General features: G+C 41.9%; 1 protein-coding gene across 1 annotated transcript in view; it reads right to left on the reverse strand.

Annotated features, from left to right (window-relative positions):
* Positions 1–421: 421 nt before the first annotated feature.
* The window catches only part of ush2a (Usher syndrome 2A (autosomal recessive, mild)), a 156,242-nt gene continuing 136,009 nt past the window's right edge, over positions 422–20,654 (reverse strand). Inside the window, exons 74-93 of the mRNA XM_088413582.1 lie at positions 15,688–15,769; positions 15,449–15,594; positions 14,923–15,264; positions 14,480–14,841; positions 12,676–13,045; positions 11,969–12,250; positions 11,611–11,780; positions 10,637–10,967; positions 6,549–6,758; positions 6,361–6,453; positions 5,928–6,073; positions 5,739–5,857; positions 5,315–5,413; positions 5,050–5,226; positions 4,160–4,243; positions 3,666–3,807; positions 3,411–3,498; positions 2,796–2,861; positions 2,259–2,453; positions 422–1,227 (exon numbers count right to left, since the gene is read on the reverse strand). Coding sequence (XP_088269708.1) covers positions 1,141–1,227; positions 2,259–2,453; positions 2,796–2,861; positions 3,411–3,498; positions 3,666–3,807; positions 4,160–4,243; positions 5,050–5,226; positions 5,315–5,413; positions 5,739–5,857; positions 5,928–6,073; positions 6,361–6,453; positions 6,549–6,758; positions 10,637–10,967; positions 11,611–11,780; positions 11,969–12,250; positions 12,676–13,045; positions 14,480–14,841; positions 14,923–15,264; positions 15,449–15,594; positions 15,688–15,769 — 3,591 coding nt within the window. The 3' untranslated portion in view covers positions 422–1,140. The remainder of the gene's footprint in view (positions 1,228–2,258; positions 2,454–2,795; positions 2,862–3,410; positions 3,499–3,665; positions 3,808–4,159; positions 4,244–5,049; positions 5,227–5,314; positions 5,414–5,738; positions 5,858–5,927; positions 6,074–6,360; positions 6,454–6,548; positions 6,759–10,636; positions 10,968–11,610; positions 11,781–11,968; positions 12,251–12,675; positions 13,046–14,479; positions 14,842–14,922; positions 15,265–15,448; positions 15,595–15,687; positions 15,770–20,654) is intronic.

Consider the following 20,654-nt stretch of genomic DNA (forward strand, 5'->3'; position numbering starts at 1 on the left):
TAAAGTTTTGTCCTTGGTCCCCATTACCAAAATGCCCTCGGACAAGTCATCATTTAAAACGAAGGGCTAAAACATTAAAGTGACACAACAAACTTTTAAAAAAAAATCAATAAGTGCAACTGATTTTAATCTTGGTAATGGTAGAAATTAAATCAATTTAATCAAGAAGCTATGGAAAATAGAAAGGGGCATTAATTGTATATAGAAACTAATTATGACATTATAAAATGTGATATCGGGTCAATTATGGAATACTATAATATGAATAGAACGGTCAAATAAAATGAAACAATAAAACCATTAGAAAAATTACAATATCATTGCCATTTTTAACCTGGACTAGGCTTGTTTCAATTGATGATTTATGACTTTTCTATTGTGTGTGCCCATTCAATAAAAGAGAAAAAAAGAGTGAAGAATGTTGTTGGCCACATTGCTTATATTTAACTTCAGAACAATTATTTACAGCAAACTATAATACTGCCACAGTTAAAAATGGTCATAACAATACATTGGGCTTTAGTCACTTTCAGAATAAGAACTCATCTACAAAATACTGAAGTTCTGTAAAGTTACCAACACAGCTTAATTCTAACCAGATCATACTTCCAAGACACTCCACAAAAGTGTTGCACAATAAAAATGACCTTGCTTTGTAAATGAAAATAAACACGTATTCTCCCAGAAACACAGGGAGAAATGGTTGGCATTGGAAAAAGTAACAGAAGAGAAGAAGGCCATTCGAAGTCACGTCAGTCTTCTACAGGACGACTGGCCAGTCTTTCAATGAGGCACAATAACATGTACAGCAGAAGCAGCTAAGAGGAAGGAAAACTACTAAATTCTATACCGGAAATATAAATATTGAAATATATTAATGAGGTCTCATTCAAGTTCCATTTACAATTTTTTTTTCGACAATCTTTATAAAGTATACACCTATCAGTAGACTACAATATGTGTTCGAATAGTTTCCAAAAATGTTTGTTTCCTTCACTAACTTTAAATCTGCACATTCTGCTTTTTGTTCTTTCAGTGGCTTTAAATAAGACACGGCGAGGCTTTAAATCTGACTGTTCTCATACCTGGATACATTGCAACCGTTAATTAGAGTTCCGATAGCCGATTGGCTACATTGCCTTAAAGATGGGTGTCAGTGAAGGTCACGTGCTCCTTTCTCACGCAACTTAAAGACTTGATGGCATCTGCAATGTCTTCCTCCCCGAACTGAAACAAAAACATCACATCTTCAGATTATCTGTCCATCCATCTATGCATCCATCATAGGCACAAAAAATATGCACACTCCTGTTCAAATGCCGCCACTTTCTCATATAAACACTTTAAGTGCCATATACTGTATCAGAAATGACGTCAGCATGATCCAACTGAGGAGCGCCATCAACGTGATTTTATGTCAACTTTTTTTATAGTAATGTGCAGAGAAAAAGGTTTGGGCAGCTTTGGTTTGATCACCGTATTTCCCGCACTATAAGGCGCACATAAAAGCCTTCATTTTTTTTAAAAAGCTGATGGTGCGCCTTGTATTCAGGTTCGCCTTATATATGGATCAATATTGAGATTGGAATTCGCAGATAGGGAATGAAGTGATAAAGTAAGCTTTACCTGTTTCTTTTGTGGGTTTACAGTTGAAAAAGGTTGGTCATATTGACATTGAGTTATTTTGCTATTGAGAGTTTAGAGTTATTATTTGTGTTATTGTTGTTATTACTTTGAGTATTACTGTATTGTGATTGAAAAAGTTTTAAAATGTCATTAATTGAGGGTGCGCTTTATAATCCGGTGTGCCTTATAGTTCAGAAAATAGGGTATTTATTTAAAAAGAACAGAACTATTGTCAGTCAGAGTGCTCAAAATTGGCTTGCTAAGATCATTTCAAACCATTTTCCACCAAGAATGAAAACTAAGAGCTGTACTGTACAACCCAATTGTAAAAAACAAAAAAAACATTTTATAATCAAGTAAGAATGAGCAATTGAAAAAATCTGGCTGCAGATGTGTCCACACCCTTTGAGTTTATTATTAAATTTGAGTGTATTTGGGCCACTCTTTCTGTAAATGGTTCAAAGATAATTGCTTACTTCTATTAAGCATCTTGAAAATATTTTTTTTTTCATTTGCGTTGTATAGGGTATATTCCTTATTTAATGGTAGCAAGGTTTCTCTTTCTTTAATTACAAAACACCATACTATTTAAACAAGGGTGTGTAGACATCAAGCTATGATTGTCCTCGCACCAGTGCCGGTTCCATGGGATTGTCCCAGCAGCCCTCTTCCGTCACCAAAGCCTTGCTGTCGATCAGCTGGCTGAGGCTGTGATGCAAAGGATGATGGGAGTAGGCCTGGGTCAGGTCTGATTGGCCGGGGACCCTCAGGACGGACATGGGCTTGAACGCTGAGCCGCCGCCCACTATCTTGGTGTCTGACAGGGCCTGAAATGTACGTTTGGATTTTAGAGGGAGGTGACTCCATTGTTGTTTTATGATTGTGTTGTATCCACAGCATATATTGGACTATACTGGCTGAGAACCAACCTTGGCACTCGTCTGACTTTTGCCAATGTGTACGTATTGTCTCGTTCACACAAAAAGCATGCACACACACGCGCGCACACAAAGACAGCATGCTCAGTGCATAGTACCTCGGTGTACACAGTGTAGCTTTTAAGCGTTACATTGTTGATCTCAACACAGTCTGCTACAGTGTCAAACTGCAGGAGAGGGAAAAATATAAAGTGGACATTTAGGATTAGCCCACAGTGGGAGGAGTCTTACTGTGAGGTGATCAGGATGAAGCACAGAGCTGGAATGGTGTTTAGAATACGAGCCGGGATGAGGCCTCTGAGCGAGGGCCACAGAGGAGGAGGTCATGTGAGAAAAATGGAGGAAGATGATGTGAGTGAAAGTGTGACTCCACTCAAGACACAGTTTTGAAGACAACTCAAGACACACATTGAAGAGATGTTTGAATTCAAATGATGTCCATCTTTCCATCTATCGATCCATCCTTCCATTACATACATTTAAAAAGAAATATATGGATATATACAAATGTCTCATATAAAGAGAGAGAAGCGGCTATTGAAAATGGATGGTTGAAAGACGGAAAAATTCAGGATAAAATAAAATACACTAGATAACGAATTTTAACTTCTAAATCCATTATCATTCTTCAACCGTAACATTTCAAATATTGTTCCCACTGTGTTTTCTTGAGAGGTCATTGTTTCTTCAGCTCTCTCCAGTGGCGTTCATGTAAACAGGCTCTACAAAGATGTGTCATTACAATGTGCAAAATTTGGGATAAATTCAGTAAATAAGAAAATGGAACAATGTAATCAGAAATACAAATCGATTCTCTCACTCACGCACACTCACTCACACACTCACAGTGTATGTCTCTCCTCCAGCTTTCCTGCTCTTCTGAAGCATGACCAGTGGAGGGCGATCTCTAGCTGATGGACTCTTCCTCAGAGACCTGTGATCGGTGGATACTGAACATTGCTATTGTGTTTTTCTCTTTGGCGTTAGATGTAACGTTATTAAAAAAACAAACAAAAAAAAAACAAAAAAACAAAATAAACCATAATAGCCATTTATCTATGCTACATATGAAAGTAGAATGGGTTATAACGGTGAGAATACCTTTGCAGCAGAAGGCCCAACAGGATGGCCAGCAAGAACAAACCCAGCAGTGTCAACAGCAAAATGAACCACAGCTCAGAGTAGATGGGCGCTGTTGACATGCTTACTCCCTCTTTATTTGCGTCCGCTGGATCATGGGGACCTGCAGGAAGAATGCCACACGATTCGGACTGTTTTATCAGGATAGCTGTAAGTTGGGAAGGACGTGAAAACAGAAGCAAATAAGCAGGACTCCTCTTTGCAGCTGGAAATGCTTCTACTGTCTACAAAATAATTGCATGTCTGTGTTTTATTTGTACTGAACATTTGTGGGATGAGAGGACTCTATTCTAAATTCCAAACCACACCAATTCAAACATGTCTTGAGAGGTCTCCCATTATTTTCACAAAACAGAATGACATTTTCCATAATATTTTACCCATATAGTGCATTTCATTTATTTATTCATTTTAATGACATCAGACTTCAAAGTGCGCCGTTGAGTGTGCGGTACCTAGGCCTGAAGCGGGGCTATATCTGACAGTGGGAGTGGTGGCACTGCCACTGTCTGTGGTACAAGTCACCTGAAATGACAGTGCTGTGGAGGACAAGAGGAGAAAGACAAAGTCATTTGAGAAAACTGGTGAATAAAGCTGTTTTTAACAGGTTTGAGAAATGACACACAAGGTTGGACAAATCCTCCTTGTGAAGGCAGAGAAAACACTAACCCTGCGTCAATCAGAAAGGAATGCTTTTGTTTATAGTGCCTATTTATGGTGACAAGGTTAAAAGGAAACGAATAAAAGCATATTTCATGTTACTGTTTTGAAGGAGCCACATTCAGAGTCATATCTGCGGTATTGACGCTCCGTTTGAATGACACGGTAAGAGGGGTCCTAATTTAACAATTTTTATTATTGTGCTTGTATTTTGCCTTGGTGTTTAACTCTACTGTTTCAGAGGTGTCTCAAACATTTCAATTAACTGAATTAGTTCAAATAAAAATCAAATGAAACATTGTGTTTATGATTATGTGATTTATCCCGCAATTGTAAATACTGTCTTGATAGAATCTCAGGGGTGGCCATTTTGTCACTTGCAACATCAAAGTGCATCATCGCTTATATTTGAGCTGGGTTGTCATGTCACTATTTTCAATCGACGGCAAGAGGCAACAAGAGTTTCAGACCTCAAGACTGCATGTGAGAAAAAGACCACTAAGTCGACATGCTACCCACTGCAAACTAAAAAAAAAAAAAATACAATTGCAAACTCACTTATATTAACACTTCTGACAGTGCCATTCAAAATTGACTGTTAGAAACAGCTTTGATTGGATCTTATTCGCCTTCAAGTGGACAGCAATGTTGTTTGTTTGCAACAAGCATGTGAAAGTGCCCTCACTTTTCTGTGATGTGCGTGGAACATGGAGGTAGCTGTGGAAGCCGCTGTAGATCCTGAGTTGGCTCTCGGTCACCGTATACTCCCTCAGGTAGTCGTTCAGGGAGAAGGAGCCGGTCCAATCAAGCCAAATGACCGTCAGATTACTGCTCACTGACAGGGGTGACACATACTGTGGAGCTGCAAACAAACATGACTTGGCTGCATTCACACACACACGAGATATGAACGGGAAGAGGTGACGGGAATGTGCGGAGACGTGGCAAACCTTCACTGAGTGTGACCACAGTGGTCCAGTTGGAGGCGGTGCTGCCCATGTTGTTAAAGCAGGCTACTCTAAGCTCATAGGCAGAATATGGCTGAAGACCTGCACAAGTGTGTTTACAGCACATAACGCAACCCTCATATATGCACAATGAAACATAAGCCTACTTAGACTTTATTTCAACAATTTTACACATTCGTCAAAGTTCTAATACACCCTGACTGACCGCAATAACAGGTGAGAGATCCAATATTCTCCTGAGACACAGCCTATTCGTTTGTTTCCACTGGTGTGTCCATTTTGTCTCAAAAAGACATAAATAATTTAAAATAGTTGAATCCCATCCTAACACATGAGAGATCATTGGAAAGGTCAAAGCGTCCTCTACTGAACACAATAACCTGAAAAAAAAGCATACAACAGTAACCTGTCACATTGTAGCTGCGCCTCTTGCCAAAGAAGGTGATGTCCGCTGGGCCAGTGACACAAGAGCGGCTCACAGGCTGAGGGGGCTGCGGGCAGGCCGTTCGACGATGGAGCTCACAGCTGCATATGAAGAGCAGAAGCGGAGCGACAATGTAATGACATCGGCGATCATCGTACACTCTCCCCTCACCTTTCGATGACTCCGTTGGGTTCCAGAGGCTCAAACCAGGCCAGCTGAGCAGAGCGTGAGGTCAGTGCGATGGCGCGAGGAGGCGGCTGGCGGGCTGGGGGTGCCGCCAGGGTGTGCAGCTCAACCACTGGTCCTTGGCTACAGCACTACAGTAACAGGTGTTAAGCATCTCTTGGTGAAAGATTTTACTTTTGTGAATGTGACACAGTTGACTGAGTTCTAGTATTGTTTCACCTGTTGTGACCAGAGTATTCCATTATAGCAAAAAGATAAAACCACAAAATCTTGAAATGATCTCAGTCAGATTTTGCATTGTGTTGTATAAGATTTCTACCCATCGGCCCTTTTCGGTTGGATTTGCAGTATCATAATTTGACTAACTGATATCTGATGAATGTTTTAACGGAGTTAATCCCTTGTTCCACGTTATTACCTGAAAACAGGTGCAGACCTCCACGCCGACCCTGTACTGGGTGTAAGGCAGTAAAGCATGAAGTGTCTGTTGATGGGATGTTCCCTCTGAGAGCTGTGGAAAGACGCAGAACAGTTTGTGTTGGGCCACTTTAGGGTTTCAGATTGCTGAGGAAGTAAGTAGAGGAGGGAGAGCAGTTTAGTCTTTACCAGAACGACGTGCTCGTTACGGTCCAGTGAGAACACGCGATAAAGGCTGACAACGCCATTGGGCTGGGCCGGAGACCGCATTTCCACCACGGCCGTGGTTGCCGAGACGTGGCGGAAAGTGGGCGGAGCCACACCTTCGGGCGGGGCGGGCCCGGTTCTCCCGCTGACCCATGGACTGGAGCAGCGGCCTGCTGAGTTCACTGCCCACAGCTGCGGGTCAAGAAAACATCAGAATTTCAGACGCATGTTATCGTCTCTTAATGAAAGTGTCTCTTAATTAGGTGACATGCAACAGGATATAAGTCGATGTATCGGATCATCCGTCAAAACTAGCACCGGGCGCGAGAGCGAAACCTTTTCACCATGCAAGCCAACGCTAACATATCTGCATGACAATTACTTTTCACCTTCATCAAGGAGTTAGTCACAAACACACACACGCACACACACACACACAGTAATCTTATTTGTGTGCTTGTGTTGGCTATAATTAGAGGGTGTACACAGCGCAGGGTCACGCAGGGTGGAGATTTGCATGTGTAAGTCATCTGTAGCCTGTCAGAAGTAGTGCACGAGGCAGATGGATGGGTCTGAGCTGAGTTGCTCAAAGTATGTATGTGTGCGGGTGAGTTGTTTGTGGCCAGAGATGGCGAGGCTCAAGCGTGTGCGTGCTCACGCGCATCATGTTAAGAGTTGAATTAACCCCAATAATAGTCAATTAGGGTGTGATCAATCAGAGTGATTGATCTAAGTGACAGAACAGATGGACTGAGAAGTGAGTGGAGGAGGAGGAGGGTGGATGGAGAGACTGGGAATGAGAAAGATGATGAGGGAGTGTGGCCACGGCAACAAAAGTACTTGCTCAAAGAATTATGCCTCAAATAAGATTTTTTAAATTACATCTTTGCATATACTTCTTATTCATTTTCCATGGCAATGTAATACATTTCCAACATTGTTTATATCCAATTCGAATCGGAAAATACCAAAATATCCCACTAACAATTTCCATTCATCTAAAATGACTTGTTTAAAAGATAATATTGTAGTCTATTACAATAGCCCTGGCAACCAGTTCAGGGTGTCCCCCGCCTACTGCCTGAAGACACCCTGGATAGGCACCAGCAAGCCAGCAGCCCTCGTGAGGGTAACCGGCAATAGAAAATGGAAGGATGGATATTCCTAAAGTACAATTACTAAAGTCATAGTAGATTTTACGTAGTGGTGAAACAGTATAAATGCAGACAGGCATTAACCTTGGAATCTGATATAAACGCAAAATGAGACACATTTGGTTATGAACGTCCAGTGGGGACATCTGACTGAATATAAAATGTAATAAAATATAAATTGGAATCTTGTGTGTCGTGTGATTCTGCTCCCAGGTTATCCATAAGCGTCCACTCCATTCCCCATTAAAGTCTATACTGTACATTGTTTTAACAGGGCTGAAGTGATGGCCATTACTGAAGCTCAATCAGGATGAATTCAGATGGAAACAAACTTTTGCTGATAAATAAAAGATGAAAATTACACTTAAATTGAAGGGTGATATTTAATTGCCACTGTTAGAAATGTATTAAATTAAAAATAGTGCATTTTGATTGTAGTATGGAATTATACAGTCTGGCTCAAATTTGATAAAAAGCCAAGGTATTAGGGAAAAAAATGAACATTTTTAGGAGAACATTTTTTCATATTTGTTTTTATAATTTAAAAGTACAATTCCTGCTTTAAAACTGAATAAAGACACAATATGAGCTGTCATCTTGCGCTGTTTAGGCATGACAACTACTATCACTATTTGTCACTAAATGATGCTTACAATATTGTCAGTTACTCAGACCTCATATAAGTAGCAGATTGGATTTATTGTGCGTTTATCACTTATTCATGACTTGACTGCACTTTTCCAAAAACTTGGATCTTAAACCTACAGATTATTTACTTCTTCTGGAATGGCCAGCAAATTAAAGTGCTTTATTAGTTTGCCCAGCAACAACAATGCTCCAAAGAAGGCAGCAACACTGTTAAAACGTCCAGCGTTGCAAGAAGTGATAAAAAAAAGTTGCTGTCACGCAGACGTAACAGGGAGGAAAAAGTTGCAACCTGAAGCGGGCTAGATCACGTTCACCTTGATCCATCTCGTGGTCCTTAAATCATAAACAGAGTGGTTACTGCTTCCACTCCTCTCTTGTTCTCTCCCCTCCTATTGGGCCACCATTTGGCTTGTTAGACACAAAATAAAAATACACCCGTTTGCCGCCATGGCAACAAACGACTACGGGGAACTTCCCGGCAGAATTTGAGTGCTTTTATTGGCCCGTTGGACCGCAGGCGCCGTGGAAGTGCTCTGATAGGCCGGCGGAGCGACTTGGCGGGTGCATCTAGTTGGGGTGAAGGGGCTAAGTTGTGTGAAAGTGGGCAGTAATTAAAACGACGCATAAAGCTGTCAATAGGAGCTTATGACCCAGTGTAATTAGCCTAATATGATTTCTCTCTCTGGCAGGGCTAAAGTGAGCTGACGTATCGTCCTTGCATATGCCTGAAACACCAAGACAGAGACGTCAGCAAGCGGCGGTAAACACAGCAACTAAAGAACCTGAAGCGATGGGAATCGACTAATTGTAATAGAGATGATAACTCTGAGAATGGAGAAATGTGAGATGGACATAGAGATTTATCGTTTGCGTAACTTCTCGGTGTGACTCATGTGTAGCACCTCTGTGAGTGCATGTGATCATGGACAACACAAACATAGCGACCCCCCCCCTCCCCTCGGTTGGAAAATCCCCAGGGGACATGTAGCGGTCACCATTAAAAGGTCTTTCCAATACAAGCACTGTTACCAAGGGGACTAACGGCTAATTCGATTGGCTGGCCGGTAATCAGGAAGTGGGGTGCTCTGAGGGCGCCATGATTAATGGCGCCGTTGCCCGCCCGTCATCTCCCAAAGCTCCTCCCTTCCCTCCTTCCTCCTGTCATAAATTAAGACCCTCGTAAATAAAAACGGCACCACAATCAGGCAAACTCAATCAATTACACGGGTTCTCTGGCCTGAGCGCGTACATCTGACAGGCGGGGATGCTAATGTTATTGTTGCTTCCAAAGGGCTTGCCTGTCAATTAACAGATCAACGCGCAGCACAACAGGACGAATATGGAGTCTTCTATTTACCACCTGTCTGAATACTTACCTCCCTCCTGCACCTGTGTGGACTGAGCTATTGCAAATACTCGACACTAGAAAAACATAACAGAACACCAAACAAAAAGGGGACGGAATATATAAAATTAAGCAAATGATGATCTCGTCTTACTAAGTGCGATGAGTTGTGTCTGTAGTTGAACACAAAGCTATTAGAGTTTTATGATTGGCACCAGGCCGATACAACAGTAAGTTGTACATCGCTTAATCGATTATTAACATGATCGGTGTGTTCACATAAACTGGCAGCCCTTCGTATTACTCAGTACCAAAGAAGTAGCTCTCAGTTTCAAAAGGGTTGACGATCCTTGCTCGAAATTCTCAGTGGTACATTATTAAAATGTTAAATCATGTCAATCTGTCAAGCTAAGATGTCTTCAGAGTTTCTGTTGTTTCCAAGTTTAATTTTGGAGTCTAGTGTTCCAAGACTGGTTCTGGTTTGCAATGCTTGTTAAGGTTAACTTGGAGTTTTGTAAATAAAAACTTCCTGGGTCCAAATGTTCTTTCTTGCGTGGGAATATCATTTCAAATTGACTTAAATTAATTATAATTCAGTTCAATTCTTACATTTTATGGACCAAACGAGTGTTTGGTCCATAAAATGTAAGACATTTGTTAAAAATGTTCAACATTTCCCAAAGGGAAAGCAAGTAAAACAAAAATTCAAACAAAAATATTGAGTCTGCTTTTAAGGAAGTCAAAATTTCCTTTTGAGACGTTAAAATTCCAGGCATTTGTGCAATAAACAAAATGAAAAACAATCCAAATAATTTACAGATTAATAAGAAATCATTCATTTTGTTATGGAAGACATCTGAGACATGTGAGATTATACATATCTGAGTGTGTTTAAAAAAAAAAAAAAAAAAAGTACAATATACCTGGTACTGATATGCAGTAAATGGCATGAGCCCCTCATCCTTGCAATTTGTGGAAGAGGAATTGTAGACAAGCGTCAGCGCATCATTCCTGCGGTTATGCGTGGTGCTCTCCAGTCTGCGGTACACCTCGTAACGTGGGGCCCTCCCGTTTAGCTGAGCTGGGGGGGACCAGGTAAGCAGAAAGGTAGTGTGGAGGCCCGTGCGGGTGTCGGCTTTCAGGTCTAACAGTGGCGACGTCTGTCCAGCGGGGGGAGCCTCCAGCGTGAGGATGGATGACCAGTCGCTGGACGAGCATCCCAGCTCAGTGCAGGCCTCCACCCTCACCTCATACCTGCAGACATGTCGTCGCCACACATTTGTGTGTATGTGATATACTGACTCAGATTTGATAGACCCTAAATGCACTATGTGTATTCTTGTACAAGTCGCTAGAACTGACTGATTGTGAGAGTTGTGATTGTGATAAATAAGGTAAACAAAATGTTAGAAACAGCTCTCACGATGCACTTTTGTTCACCACCATTGCAAATTACAATGATGACACATTTAGGAAAGCCTGCAATAGACTTTGTGAGTGAGCCTAATGTTGTGCTCAGTGAGTGTATTGTATATTGCAACATTAAATACAATGTTTTATTGGGGAACGGCTATAAAATCCAACAAAACTAGGAAGGCGTTAATAAAAAAATTATGCTTGATTCAGCAGTTCGGTATGGCCCACATACTATTTTGCATGAGTAAGTTCAATTTGGTATTCGATATCGTGAAGGGCATTCTGGTCCATGGAATTTTCAGTTTAACGTTGTTATACAGTAGGGAGCGATAACTAAAGCAACTAAAGCGTAGCACCTGTTGTAGAGAAATGCAAGACAGCAAGATAAAGACGCCTGAAAGAGACATCATGTGTGAAGTTCATTTGGAAATAAAGATTTAGTTTCCTTAAAGTATAGTAATAAAATAGGAAACAATCGCACCTGCGGTAGGGAGCCAGCCCCTGCAGAGTAATGCGTCTCTTGGAGAATACACCGTCCTTTGGAGTGTACACTGTGCTGTTCATACTGAGCTGGACGGGCTCTCTGTGATATACTGTGTAACTAATAATATCTCCATTAGGGCGGGCGGGAATATTCCACTCCACTTTCACCTACACAGGACATGAAAAGCAGGTCAAGGCTCTGAGAATGAAGCATAATCTCACTGGCCACTTGAATAGCTTCATTAGCTAATGAATCCATTTACAACGAAAAACAACTACGTATGATGAAGTGCAATTTTAATTGTTCTCTTGCTGAAAGAGAATATTTACAGATTTTACGAAAAGAGTGCTTCAACCTGATTGTGTCCCAGAGTTGACAACAAGGGGGGGCCCACACCCGAAGGAGCCGCTGGGTAAGTCTTTGCTGAGGCTGTGGCGCTGCTCACAGTTCCTCTGCTGTTGTTGGCCTTGACAAAGTAGCTGTACTCCACACTGGGCAGTAGGGTGAAGTCGTGGTAATGAGTCTCCGGGCCCACGTAGATTACTCGGCCATCTCTGCGGAGTTCGTAGCCTGTGATGACGCCATTGGGATTCTGTGGTGGTCCCCAGCTTACTTCTACTGACTCAGGGCCTGTGACCTTAAGCAGAAAAGTTAGAGGGCTGCATTAAAACGGTTCACACTAGGCAAACGCCACTCAGAATGTAGCGTTAATTGTCAAAGTAATTGATGTTAATTAGCCACAACTACTGAAAGGGTACCTTGGTATGATTCCTGACAAAATTGCCGCATTGTCATTGGTTATGGCATAGTTTATAGCTATGTTTACGCTGATGTTATCCACCCTACGCTACTCTATTTTGGTTTTCTCTACTCGACAAAAGCTGTTTCCGCCCATAAAAATTGACCCGGCTCTAATCCGCTCTACTCACTCAGGTTTTTTTGGAACATAATGCTTTGCGGTTCTAAAAAAAAAAGTAGTTTGTTTCCATCGATGTTATCGACTCTACTCTGGTCTAATAGCTAATGCGATTGAGTTCAGCTTAACATGCTATTGTAATGCACCTTCAGAGTGGGGACAGGCATATCCAAAGGAGGAGCCTCGTCTGTCACAGTAGATGTTGTTGCACTGGGAGTGCATCCACCACTTGTACACGCCAGGAGCACAAGATGGTAGAACGTGTGAGGATGAAGGTGTTCCACAACTGTCTTCAGGTCTCTACCTCGATAAGCCTCTTCATTGTTCACTAGGAGTACATACTCAGTCACCATCCCATTCTGGGTTGGTGGTTTTGTCCAGGAAATGTTCATACAGCTGGACGTGATGGAGTTCACTGTGGGCGGCTCCACGGTGGTGGGGGGAGCCTCTAAAGTGGTGATGTTTGAGTGAGGGCTTGTGATGCAGCCCTCAGATGTACAGGCTATAATTGAATAGCTGAAAGAGAGGACAGAAAAAAAAAGATCTTTATTTGGTTATTTACAGTTTATAGTTTGATCATTCACAGTTATTAATGTACTGTTTATTTTACATGCACGATCTGATTTTGACCATAGATAAACTTAATATACTGACTAAATTTTTCAAAATTGAGTCATGGACTGAAGATCATATCAAAAAGATATTAATAACCCGCCAGATATTGAAAATGTGCGATTGTCTCAGAAAAATCGGAAGGAGTATAGTAATTTCTTTCATTTCCAACATTAGGTTCAACTAGGTCAAAAAGTACTAATATAATCCATTTAGGTAATTAAGTCCTGAGGTAATCAATTACTTTAGGTAATTAATTCTAAATTAATCAACTATTTTGTACTTCAGTGTCTAGTAGTCATTTTTGATGAATTATAATTAAGTGCCAAAGTAATCTATTACTTTAGGTAATTCAGTGTTAAAGTAAATAACATTCATCTGAAAGCGAAATAAGTACAGTAATTTAACATTTACAAGGCTTAAAATGATTAAATATACCCCTAATTCGATATAGTGTGCCTTCATTTTAGAGTGTTTGCACCTGAACATTGCGAAAATGCACTTTCGTCAAATGCCGCTAATTGCTCCTTTGTTGTCAACGACGAGGCTGTGTGGATAATGTTTTCGTCAGATTTTGACATGTAATGTAAAGAAAAAGGCTTGATTTGTCTCCTTCAGCCCTTGGATGTGCGCTTAAACAAGCCGTTGAAGACACTATGTGAGAGCATAGATGTCAGCAGGTGTGGAGGGTGGGGATACACTGCGAAGGGAAACCTTGCACGCTCTGATCTTGCCACTTTGTCACTTGCGTAAAGAAAGTTTGGAACAATATCCAGACTAAGACGATTAACAAATCATTTGACTACCCATGGAAGAGTAACGAGCATGTTTGAAGCAATGACCAGGAGGAAAAACAGCACGTCCGAGGCATTGCCTTGCTGTCTTGTCTGCACCTCTCCCCACGCCATAACCGCAACATTATGATACTCGAAATATGATGTAGAAATGCCTCTAAAAGTACTTTAAATTTGTCATTTTTATAACACACACCATGTGTTTTATTTGGACAGCCATGATCTATGTAACCACTAAAGTCATTGGTAGACTGATAAAAGCGTTATGGTAAAATTCACCTTAATGGCAGTAAAAAAGGGGGTCAACTTATAAGCGAGGTCGACTTGTACTTTGAGAAATACGGTGCTTTAGTACTAATCAATTACTTTAGAAATGAATTACCTAAATTAATTGCTTTAGTTCTTAATTCATTGAGTACAAGCCATTTTAGACTCTCCTTTAGACAAACATGAAAATTGTTTTAAACACCTGGGACTGTATGTCTGGAATCTTAAAATCGATAAACAAATGTGTTTGGGATGGAAGGCATTAAACAAGCCTCACCTATAGCTTGCAAAGGGATGAAGATCCTCGTCAGTGTAGCTAAGCACCGTTGGGTCAAAACTAAAGGAGAAGCTCATATTGTTCCTCTGGATCCTGTAAGACTGGAGCACTCCATTGGGTTCTCTAGGAGGAGCCCATGAAACCAACACTTCACTGGGTCGACCCTGAAGGTGACTCACAGTTGGGGCGGCCAGGCCACCCGGGGGGGCCTGCCTGGTCGTCACGGTTAACCAGGAACTATGAGCGTGGCCGGCGGGGTTGTGAGAACGTACGGCAAACTCGTAATGAGTCCAAGGACGCAATCCAGTCACTGTGTAGGAGAAACTGACATTTTCTTGCGGGGATGACTCTCGGAACAGCACCTGTTTGTGACAAAGTGCGTGGCTGACAATGATAGGAAATGTCATTTTTAGTAAAAGAAATAAAAAAGGAAGAATACTTACTTTCTCCCTTTGAGCATCCTCCTCTCTGCTTCTTCCCCTCCCCACCCGATCGGGAGTTCTTCCCAGTAAGTGGTACTCGCCGATTGGCCCGTTCGGCTGAGTAGGAGGGCCCCAGGTGAGCAAAACGTGGTCCGAACCAACGAAAAGAGGTACGGGAGCGGGCTGTAAGGCGGGTGGAGCGGCAGCGGTGGTGACATGCTGAGGAGGACTACGTGCGCACCCTGCTGACGTGCAAGCTTCAAGAGTCATAGTGTACATGGTCCAAGGTTCCAAGCGCCGAAACAGGAAGTAGCGTGAGAGCCCGCTGAACTCCAGGTTGCCCTCGCTGTATAAATTGTACATCTGATAGTAGAGAGCAAAAGGGAAATTTGATCAAACAGTTCAGTCATTCTCAAATGGAGGTACAGGAAAACATACCACTATACATACAGTATATAAAAAAGGAGCATCCATGTATTAAAAAAAAAAAAATCATCATTCACAAAATGTTGAGAACCTGTTTATTCTGTTGTAACAAAGCATATACCGTGATGACTCCATTTGGAGAACTTGGTGGATCCCATTTGAGAAGCAAGGACCGACCCTGCTCTTTCTGCTCGACACTGAAGTTAGCCAGTCCAGCAGGGGAAGCCTCCAGAGTTTGTGTGTCAACCCATTCACTTGACACGCTGCCTGAAAGAGTAAATAAATGAATAAATAAATAAAAATACATCACACCACACACACAAAGAAATCGAATCAGATTTTTGTTGCGATTAGACAAACCTGCTTCGTTTACAGCTTCCACTTGTAGACTATACTCGCTGTAAGGCTCAAGGCCAAAGATGGTTGCTTCTCGGGCTAAACCCTGAAAATGGAGGAAAAAACCGGCAAACTGTCAGTCTTGCAAACCAAGCTAAAACATTTTCCCACAATGAGGAGCAACTGAAACAACGAAAAGCTATATAACGTGTCATGGGGATTTGTGATATCAACATTACAACATTCTGAATACCGAGGAGGTGGCAGTGACAGACTGGCAGACGGCCGTCCCTCAAGGCTGCATTCGGAGCCTGCTGAGTGTTTATATCACACGTGCATCCTTTCTCTCAAACAAACAGAGGCGCAGTGTGCTTGCCAGTAGCTTTAGGCAACGGGACCCAGGCAAAAAATTTGGCACTCACTGCGACAGCGTGTCTGTAACATCATTTACTGATTGATAAAGGACACACTGTTGTCTGAAGAGAGATGAGAAGACAGTTGAGCAAGGAACACTTCAGTATGTGAGATCGAAATAAACTTCCGCATGTGTGTGAAATAATTCACATGTTCAATCTGCGATTAAAACAGAACAGCAACTCTTTCCTCAGGCTCTCGCATAAAGAGATTAGCTGTGAGGCCAATTCCACGCAGTCGCAAAGGGATCCAAATGGCTCCAATTCAAACGGAATCAAAGGAGAACCCAGACAAATCAGCGTGGCGTGGCACCGAGGATGAAGTGCCTGAACAATGAGCCCAACGCATGTCTTGGCTGTCTCTATGTCTGCCAGCCAACATGTTTCTCATACGCGGTAAAATAGGATTAATAAGTCCCTGGACACCCCTTCGACGCACGCTAAACCCTTCCTGCAAATCACAAATGTTCACAGTGGAAGGCGCATGAAAAGACAAATAAATCAAAGTACAAACTACATACAAAGACATGGACAACAATGCTATCTAAAAAAAGTAATAAAAACGTCTGGTGGTAGTGTTAGAAGTGTGAAAAAAAACCCATCTTATTTCCTTTAACAGAAAGCCTTCATGTAGCAGTTTTTATATAAAAGAAAATAGCTACATTATACAGACAAGCGATTACTTACCCAAACTGACCCAAGTTAAAGTAAATGTTGAATGTAGTTTTTCCATCGCAGAGCATTTGAACACATTTTTATGAATTCATTTTTTGTTATAATATTGTTTTTTGATAAATAAGCAAACGTCATGTCAAAATCACCCAGGAATATGTTTGCTATTTTTGAGGGGAGAAAAAGAAATCACAAGTTTCGTTAGCAGGATTAAGCCCAAACCAAAATCTATGAAACCTTTGGTTATTTACACATGACCCTGGGTCAAATTGACCCAGGATGTTATTACTAGAGCAGCCAAAGTAACATAACACACGAGTATAAATCAAGTATGGCCTTCATACTTTGTGATTGCGTTTCCAAATATAATACTGAATTTTGGACATTTTCAGTTAATTAAACTTGCCTCTGGATCTGTTGTGTTTTCTGCTTTTAAGACGTGCTTTTTGTTTAGGCTGAGTTCACAGTCCCCTTGTCATATACGATGCCTTTTAGGCTCTAATATGCCGGGACAATTGGTTGGTGAAATCCAGCAGATGCTAGAAAAGATCCAGGGAGCAATTGCTGCATTAGCAAGAAGCGTTGAGGAGATCGCTTCTCGCAGTCCAGCAACCAACCCGGAAGCGGCCAGCTCTGGCGACAGCGACGGGACACCGAAGCTGAGCCCGGAACCAGCCATCCCACATCCTGCACGCTACGTGGGTGAGCAAGGCACCTGCGGTCAATTCATCCATCAATGCTCCCTTGTGTTTGATCAACAACCGTTGACCTACCGGTACGACCAGTCCAAGATTTTTTATGAGTCTCCTCACTGACAAGGCGGCCGCCTGGTCTATGGCCGCGAGTGCAGCCAACCCCGCGCTCCGAGACTCTCTCGCAACATTCACAAAAGAATTTCGGAACGTGTTTGACCACCCAGTACTGGGTTGCGAGGCCGGAGACAGCTTCTAGACAATAAACAAGGCAACAGCTGCGTGGCTGATTATTCAGTTAAGTTCCGCATCTTAGCCATGGAGAGCGGCTTCGGGGGGACAGCGCTACGTGGGATCTTTCGCAGGGGGCTCCACCCTAAGTTAAAGGACGAGCTCGCCGCTCGAAACGAAACCACCACCTTGGAAGAGCTGATCGCGCTGGCCATTCGGCTCGACAATTGAATACGAGAACGCGGGAGGGAGAGAGATGCCGAACGGGCTCCTTTCACTGCGCCTTCCCGGGAGGGGTGACGGAACGAGAACGGACCGTCATCGCTCCTGCGTCGGCTCCGGAGCGGACAGCAGCCAGCAGCGAACCCATGCAAAGTGGAGGGGGTCGTCTTACTCCCGGCGAGAGGGCGCGTCGGATGCGCTCACGCCTTTGCCTCTATTGTGGTCAACCTGGTCACGTGATCGCCGCCTGCACGCTGCGGCCAGACCACAACACCCACTGTCAGTCAACTCATCGGGGGACTACATCCAAGAACTGTTGAGTATAATAGAGACTGCGGACTGGTCGGCGGCATAGCATACAACACACCACCTCGGCGGTTGCAGCTGGCCGGGGAGGTGGTATACGTTAACAATCGGCAAACAAATCATTGACTTTACCTGATTCAAATGATTAGCTCAACAGGAAGCTAAGCAAGAGCTTGAAAAATCTTCATAATCATTTGAGCCCGGTGTGTTTGCGAGAGAAAGAAAAAACATGCAGGATACCAACCCTCAAGAACCGGAGTTTGACACCTATGCATTAATTGGTTTCCACCGCCACCTACTGCCTTGAGGTGTAACAGATGTCAACAAAGAATTTGCTGTTTCCTGACAGTTTGACCGCCGCTCAACAGAATATTGCAAAAATCGCAGGAAACTGAATGTTATAAATCCTATTACAATGCATCACAAACCTTCTAATTAGAATTGTTTTATATGGTCCAAAATTTGGACAATTATAATTTTTGTACACAAAATCTCACACGTCCAGCTGCAATCACATGGAAATGTAAAAATAAATTGCATTTGGAAATTTTACATTTTTCAATCATCTGCTGGAAATTTCAGCTCCCTGGTGTGTTTTTCTCCATTGATGCTTTTATGATAAATAAATAAAACATTTCCATAATTTGTAACATAAATCCACAAGGGTTAATGTCCCTGAGAAATGAATATAACACACAGGTTATAATGACATTTTTGAACTGGAATACACGTTTGGGACATAATTTGAGGACTAAATGCGTCCCACATCATAATGACCCCGGGACAATATCGCCATTTGTTACAACTAAACAGATCAAGATGGTTAATTGACATTTAAAAAAAATAAATAAACATAACGCGGGTCTTAGGCATTTCTATTTTTCTGAATCCAGCCAAGAGGAAAAAGTTTGGACACCCCTGATATGATATAGAGGGCAGGGACTTATGCAAGAGTGCTGGAAAAAATGTAATAGGCGAGTTGGTAAATAACAGGTGAAGCAAATAAAAAGCGAAGCGACAGACGGAGGAAAGGAGACAATGAACGGCGAAGCTGATAAGAGGGGAAAGAGTGAGGTAGGTGGAAGAGAGAGATAGATGTTACAAAAGGGAGCGACAGATTAAGTGAGCGCGAATGAGAGATCTCTCCACCTTAAAAGCCAGTGAAATATGTGAGGCATGTGGCCTATAAAGCGCTTAACATATGCACATTGTCAATAGCAGCATCTGGCGCTGGCAGCTTTTATAGGAGCGCCGAGACTCTGCTACACGCCTCTAGATGGCAATACATTCAAACACTTTATCGCCGGAACGCACCGCATTAATGACCTCCTTGCTGCGCGCGCACGCGCGGGGAAATTGGGCACGTCAGCCTGCTCACCGCTCACACACTCAAGTAGGTTGTAATCAAACGCTTTAACGCGGAAGCACACTACTATTACATTCCATTAACGGCCCCCTTCATAACAATTCGTCCCTAACGCTAACACTTGAAGAAATCAACAAGATGAGGTAACACAAAGTTTTAGGTGTGCAATCGCAACAGAATAGAAGCGGATGACAAACTGAACTGAGCTGTGAAGGACAACACAAAGGAGGTTCACCTTGTTACAGATTTAATATAGTAGGCCATGGATGCCATTTGCAGTTTCCTGCTGCGTAAACATGTTACAGGGATACAGTTAACTAATCCTCAGTTACTCACAATTTTCATAATTAATGCCTCAGTCATTCTTGCGATTCGCAGGCTGTATAACTTCCAATCCCCCACAAACAGCTAGAGTCCACTGTACTACTGTGTGGCACTTGAAAATGTACTAATTTTTATAAATTGGCATGCATATTACACGTTCTTACCCGGTGCATTGTTGATAACCTTGAGTTGTTCTGCCGAGTTGTAAATTGAGAAGCCCCTGCCTCATCCTTTCACACTTGTTTAAACGTTGCAAAATTTAAAAAAGTAACGTTTGCCTATTCAATAAACACTGGTGTTATGCTGACAATTGTTTGAATTGGGAACAGATTAAAGTAGTTTGGGATTTTTCTTTAAAGTTATTTGACGTTTCATTTTTTTTAATTTTAGTTTCATTAGTTATTAGTTAGTTAATTTTAGTTTAGTTAGTTTTAATTAGTTTTTGCTGTTACAAAAAATACTTTGAAAATGAGATTGAGTTTTATCATTACTGATTTTTTTTCAAATAGGAGTGCAAGATCAAAAAAAAGTTGTCGAACAATTCTGAAAAGATTGAAACTGAGACTGAGTCACCTGATTTTGAGGATTTGGTGGATTTGAATACCTAGGCAATGTATTCAGGGAAGAAAAACATTTAACTAAATTGCCTTTTTTTTTAAATTGTTCATAAAACATGTTCAACAGATTTTATATGGAAAGTAAAGAAGTGGTATAACACATTTAAACGTTCTGTCACCAGCTTTTGTTTATTTCCGGCGTTTCTGA

Source organism: Hippichthys cyanospilos, chromosome 4 (genome assembly GCF_059441005.1).
Source record: "Hippichthys cyanospilos isolate Australia breed blue-spotted pipefish chromosome 4, RoL_Hcya_1.0, whole genome shotgun sequence".
NCBI lineage: Eukaryota > Metazoa > Chordata > Actinopteri > Syngnathiformes > Syngnathidae > Hippichthys > Hippichthys cyanospilos.